Below are 5,877 nucleotides of genomic sequence, written 5' to 3'. Positions count from 1 at the left end.
AGTGCTCTGAGGGGAGGCTCGGCTCCTCCGGAAACTTGCCCAGAAAGCTTTCCTCATTGAACCCATCCCTGGTGACTTACACGATTCCATGAAAAATCCATTCAGTTGGGTTGGACATTGCCCTCCATCTAGTTTTTTTCGTCACAGTTTGGTTAGGAGGTGGGGGACTTGGGGTATGAAGACACCGGAGTAGTCTGACGCCTGAATGGGGTCCTGCTTCCTCTGTCTTCTGTCCCTGGTGGGGGCCCCACAGTCTCTTCTCACAGATTCATCTCCTCTGCTCCCTGGCCCACCCCACTCTCCTCTGCTGAACCTGGATTCTTATTATTGTTGTTATCTTTTAAAGACTTTATTTATCTGAGAGAGAGCGAGTACACACATGCACGAGAGCACGAGCAGGGCGGAGGGGCAGAGGAGAGAGAGAGAGAAACAGGTTCCCCGCGGAGCAGGGAGCCTGACATGGGACTGGATCCCAGGGCCCTGAGATCATAACCTGAGCCGCAGGCAGACGTTGAACCGACTGAGCCACCCAGGCGCCCTAGGATTAGTATTTTGTCAGTCAAGGATTTGATTTTTGTCCGTCAAGGATTATCTCGTCCCTCACTGTGATGTGGTTGGAAATTCTTTCTTGATTTTGCCTATCTCTCGCCTGCCTTAGGGGCCAGACTAACTGTCCCTGCTGTTCTCCCAGATGCATGAAAAGGAGCTCATCATGTTGCTGTGGTAGCCCTTGGACACTTCCTGTCTCCCCTGTAAGACTCTGGGCTCTTCAAGGGCAGGGCTCATGAACTCTTACGGATTTGGTGCCTAGTACAATGCCTGACACCCAGGGGCTCCTTGAAGAGAGCTTGACTGGGGAAGTGGCAGGAATCTAAGTCTGGGTAAACCACATCAGTAAATTATAGATTAATCCGTTTCAAATGCTATTGATTTCAAACTTTGCCAAGGGTTTGATAATTGTAAGAATCTTTCTTCCTTATTTATTTATTTTTTTGAATGTGTTTTCTTTCCTTTTTTCTTTCTTTCTTTCTTTTTTAATGAATGAGGGGGAATTAATATACATTAGTAAATGAAGTAATGGGACATCTATTCAAGTATTTTATGCATTTAAACTTTTTGAATGGTTTTCTCGGTATAAAGATTCAATCCATTTCACAGCTGGAGTTAGTGTCTTGGATCTCAAAGAACACAACTGGATCTTGGGCAGCAGAGGAAGAGCTGATTCGATGATCCACACAATCATGTAGGTTAAATACTGGGCTTTTGGAAAACAAGACTTGGCTTCATTTTACTTTATTAAGTAGAAATTAGGGCCTGGGATGCGATGAAGACTGTTTATAACACAGCAAGTCAGGTCAGGCTTCTGCAGCATGTGTGTGCAGCGAGTATGTGTTAGGAAGGGCATCCAGGAAGGGTAGGCACTGCTCCTAAGCTGCTAGATTATAAGGCAGCTTGCAGAGGGGAGAAACGTGCAGGGATGGTGTCCTGGAATGTCCTGGAGCCAGCAGAAGCATAAAGTGTCTGGGGCTGTGAGGCAGTGATTTGGCCAGGAAGCCTGTGTTTACAGACCATTCGCTGTGGATTTAGGCATGGTGCAGATGCATGCAGGAATCTGAGGACTTTGACCTCTCCCTGACTGTATCTCTCCGTGCTTTCGTTGCCAGGAAATCATGGAATGTTGAAGCCAGCAGGAAGGTGCTTAGTTATTTTTTTAGGGGAAGGAGCAAGAGTTTTAGACCTTGTCAACCTGAATTCAAATCCCAGTGTAGGCATTTGTGAGTGTAGGCAAGACATAATACCTTTCCAGAGGGTCCGAGATATTGAATAATTCCCCCAAGGTTACAGAACCAGGATGTCATTGTTTCAGTTATGTATTGCTGCTCATCAAGCCACTCCCAAATTTAGTGGCTTCAAGTAGCAACAATCCCTTATTTAGCTCCAAAATCAGCAATGTGGGGGACGGCCCAGCAGGGCAGGCTGGTGTCTGCTGGGCTAGCTTGGCTGGGGGCTGAGGATCTATTTCCCGGGTGGCTCAGTCACCTGGCCAGCTTGTCCGTGGGAGTTCAGCCCCAGCTGAGAGTGGGGAGCTTAGTTCCTTCCCACCATGGCCTTTCTGCAGGCGGCTTGGGTTTCCTCACACCCTGGTGCCTGCCTTCCAAGAAGCAGGAAGAGGAATCCATTTCTTAGGACCTGGGCTTGGAAACTGGCACAGCATAACTTCTGTCTTATTCTGTAGACAAGCAGTCACCAAGCCCAGGTTCAAGGGAAGTGGCCACAGGCCCCGCTTTTCAATGAGAAAAGTGTCAAAGAACTTGGGGTTGTGATTTAAAACAGCCATATAATGGAGACCTTATATTCTTTCATTTAATCTAAAACAAGGTAGGAATTCATCTTATTTCTCTTATTCTTATTCACCTTGTGTTCATCTCACTCACCTCTTTTTTATTTAAAAAAATTATTATTATTATTATTTAAAAATTTTTAATTCCAGTAGAGTTAACACACAATGTTATATTGGTTTCAGGTGTGCATTGTAGTCACTCAACAGTTCTATCCATTACTCAGTGCTCATCAGGATAAGTGCTCTCCTTAATCCCCATCACCTAGTTCAGCCCCTCCCCCCTGCCCCTCCGGGAACCATCTGTTTGTTCTCTATAATTAAGAGTCTATTTCTTGGTTTTTCCTCCCCGCCCACTTTGTTCATTTGCTTTGTTTCTTAAATTCCACATATGAGTGAAATTGTATGGTCTCTGTCTCTCTCTGACGGACATTTCACTTAGCACTCTACTCTTTAGATCCATGTGTGTTGTTGCAAATGGCGAGATTTCATTCTTTTTGGTGGCTGAGTAATATTCCATTGTATGTATATCCACCACATCTTCTTTATCCATTCCTCAATCGATGGACATTTGGGCTGTTTCCACAGTTTGGCTATTGTAGGTGAGGCCGCAATAAACATTGGGGTGTATGTATCCCTTTGAATTAGTGTTTTTGTTTTCTTTGGGTAAATGCCCAGTAGTAGAATTATTGGATACTAGGGTAGTTCTATTTTTAATTTTTTGAGGAATCTCCATACTTTTTTCCACAGTGGCTGTACCAGTTTGCATTCCCAACACCTCTTTTTTTTATTATCTGCTTTTAAAAAAGGAATTTTTAGTGATTTGCCCGTGGTCACACATCTCAAGTTGACGTTGGAACTTGGATTCAAACGCAATCCTGTTGATTCTGTCTCTCTCTCGCTCTCTCTTTTTTAAAGATTTTATTTATTTGAAGAGAGAGAGAACACAGAGGGAAAGTCAGAGGGAGAAGCCAACTCCCCGCTAAGCAGAGAGCCCCACGTGGGGATCCCAGGACCCCGAGATCATGACCTGAGACAAAGGCAGACACCCAACCTACTGAGCCACCCAGGTGCCCCGATTCTGTCTCTGAATAGCCCCGCTCACTCCCCATGCCTCGTGCCTGTGGCCATCATCACCCCATGCTATGACCTGCAAAACCTCCCCACTTGGCTTTCTGTGTCCCTTCTTAATCCTTCCACCACAAGCCAAAGCTGCCTTGGCACAGCAAACTTGGTCTTTATGAAGGGCAGAGGGCTTAGCTTGCTCCTCTGTTTAAGCGCCTCAGGCTCAACAAGAGCCATTTTCCCTCCATACTCGACTCCAGGAGAAGTCAACATTAAAATTTTTCTCTACTGTGTATTGACCCAAACATGGTGCTAAATGCTTTAGAGGGATTATCTATTGTAAAATCGCACTAGTCTATTAGTTAAATTCTTTTGCATTTAAAGCCAGGTATGCTTGATCAGGAAGCCAAGATTTTAACTTCCATGGTAACCTGTATGTACTTAAAATTTCCCAAATGCATGGTGTTCTCTCTGGTGTCTGGGATTTTATACCTGCTGTGTTCCTTCTCTCTCTTTTTTTCAAGATTTATTTATTTATGGGAGAGTAGGGAGGAGGGAGAAGCAGACTCCCCACTGAGCAGGGAGCCCGACAAGGGGCTCCATCCCACGACTCTGGGATCATGACCTGAGGGGAAGACAGGTGCTTAACTGGCTGAGCCGCCCAGGCGCCCCCTTGCTGTGCTCTCTTTACTTCTCTTTTATCTCACTCACTTAGCCTTATCTTCCAGGTTCCGATTGAGACAATACTTCCTCCAGGAAGTGTTCTTGGATTCCTCCAGACTGGGGGAGCTTCCCTGTTATTTCCTCCCATAATATCACCATCTATATCCAGCACTTAAAAATTTTTTTTTTGAAGATTTTATTTATTTGACAGAGAGAGACGCAGCGAGAGAGGGAACACAAGCAGGGGGAGTGGCAGAGGGAGAAGCAGGCTTCCCACTGAGCAAGGAGCCCGATGCGGGGCTCGATCCCAGGACCCTGGGACCATGACCTGAGCCGAAGGCAGACGCCTAACAACTGAGCCACCCAGGTGCCCCCAGCACTTTAAATTTTGTACTGAAATTGTCTGTTTTCTGAAGCTCCTCCACAGACTATATATTCTTTGAGGGCAGGGACAGTGACTGGACTTTGCTTTCCTCTTCCAAAATGAAAGATGTCTTAGTGCACCATCCTCACTGGTTTTCTTGGAGTTGTCTTCGTCTATGAGGCTATGAGTGTCCTGACTTCCACTCCCACATATGCTGCCATATGCCCAAAACTGGACCCACGTAACAGAGTTTGTCATGGTGGGCTTTGCTGGGGTGCATGAAGCACGCCTCCTCTTCTTTACACTCTTCCTCACCATGTACCTGTTCACCTTGGTGGAGAACTTGGCCATCATCTTGGTGGTGGCTTTGAACCATCGGCTACGTAGACCCATGTATTTCTTCCTGACGCACTTGTCCTGCCTTGAAATTTGGTACATGTCAGTGACAGTGCCTAAGATGCTGGCTGGTTTTATTGGGGTAGGTGGCGGCAAGAATATCTCCTATGCTGGCTGCCTGTCTCAGCTCTTCATCTTTACCTTCCTGGGAGCAACCGAGTGTTTCCTACTGGCTGCCATGGCCTATGACCGCTATGTGGCCATTTGTATGCCTCTCCGATATGGGGCCTTGGTGTCGTGGGGCACCTGCATCCGTCTGGCAGCTGCTTGTTGGCTGGTGGGCCTCTTTACACCTGTTTTGCCCATCTACCTCATGTCCCAGCTGACATTCTGTGGCCCCAATGTCATCGACCACTTCTTCTGTGATGCCTCACCCCTGCTAGCCTTGTCCTGCTCAGATGTCACCCTGAAGGAGACCACAGACTTCCTAGTCTCCCTGGCGGTGCTCCTGGCCTCCTCTACGGTCATTTCTGTGTCCTATGGCAACATTGTCTGGACGTTGTTGCATATCCGTTCGGCCGCTGAGCGTAGAAAGGCCTTCTCCACTTGTGCAGCTCACCTGACCGTGGTGAGCCTCTTCTATGGCACTCTTTTCTTTATGTATGTCCGGACAAAAGTGGCCTTCTCCTTCAACTTCAACAAGGTGGTGTCTGTCTTCTACTCCATTGTCACGCCAATGCTCAACCCCCTCATCTACAGTCTTCGGAACAAGGAGGTGAAGGGAGCTCTGGGCCGAGCCTTTTCCCTCAGGTCTTGGAAAGGTCAGTGAGGAAGCAAGTGAGGACCTAGTTTTCTTGTCTTGGCTTTTCAGAAGGAGGGCTGTGGGGCAGAGCAGTGCCCTGGGTAGCCAGGAGTTATGGATTAGGTATTAGTTAAAGTAAAATATTAATCTGCTGTAACAAGAGACACCTAACTGTAATGCGGCTTAAAGAGGGGAGATTTCCTCTTTCCTGCACCCGTCCAAGGTGAGTGCTCCAGGTTGGTGAGTGGTTCTGCTCAACAGGCATTCAAAGCCCCAAGTTCCTTCCATCTGTAGGGTCAACATCTCTTA

General features: G+C 47.0%; 1 protein-coding gene across 1 annotated transcript; it reads left to right on the top strand.

The window, feature by feature from the left end:
* The first annotated feature begins 4,641 nt into the window (after positions 1-4,641).
* Positions 4,642-5,595, top strand: OR6Q1 (olfactory receptor family 6 subfamily Q member 1). The gene has a single exon (XM_025878378.2). The coding sequence runs from the start codon at positions 4,642-4,644 to the stop codon at positions 5,593-5,595; it is 954 nt and encodes a 317-aa protein (XP_025734163.2).
* The last annotated feature ends 282 nt before the right edge of the window (positions 5,596-5,877 follow it).

The sequence above is a fragment of the Callorhinus ursinus genome, unplaced genomic scaffold (genome assembly GCF_003265705.2).
Source record: "Callorhinus ursinus isolate GAN/ISIS: 27379988/994484 unplaced genomic scaffold, GSC_fseal_2.0 scaffold21, whole genome shotgun sequence".
Taxonomy (NCBI): domain Eukaryota; kingdom Metazoa; phylum Chordata; class Mammalia; order Carnivora; family Otariidae; genus Callorhinus; species Callorhinus ursinus.
Note: the sequence above shows the minus strand (reverse complement) of the source record. Positions and strands in the feature narration are given on the sequence as shown.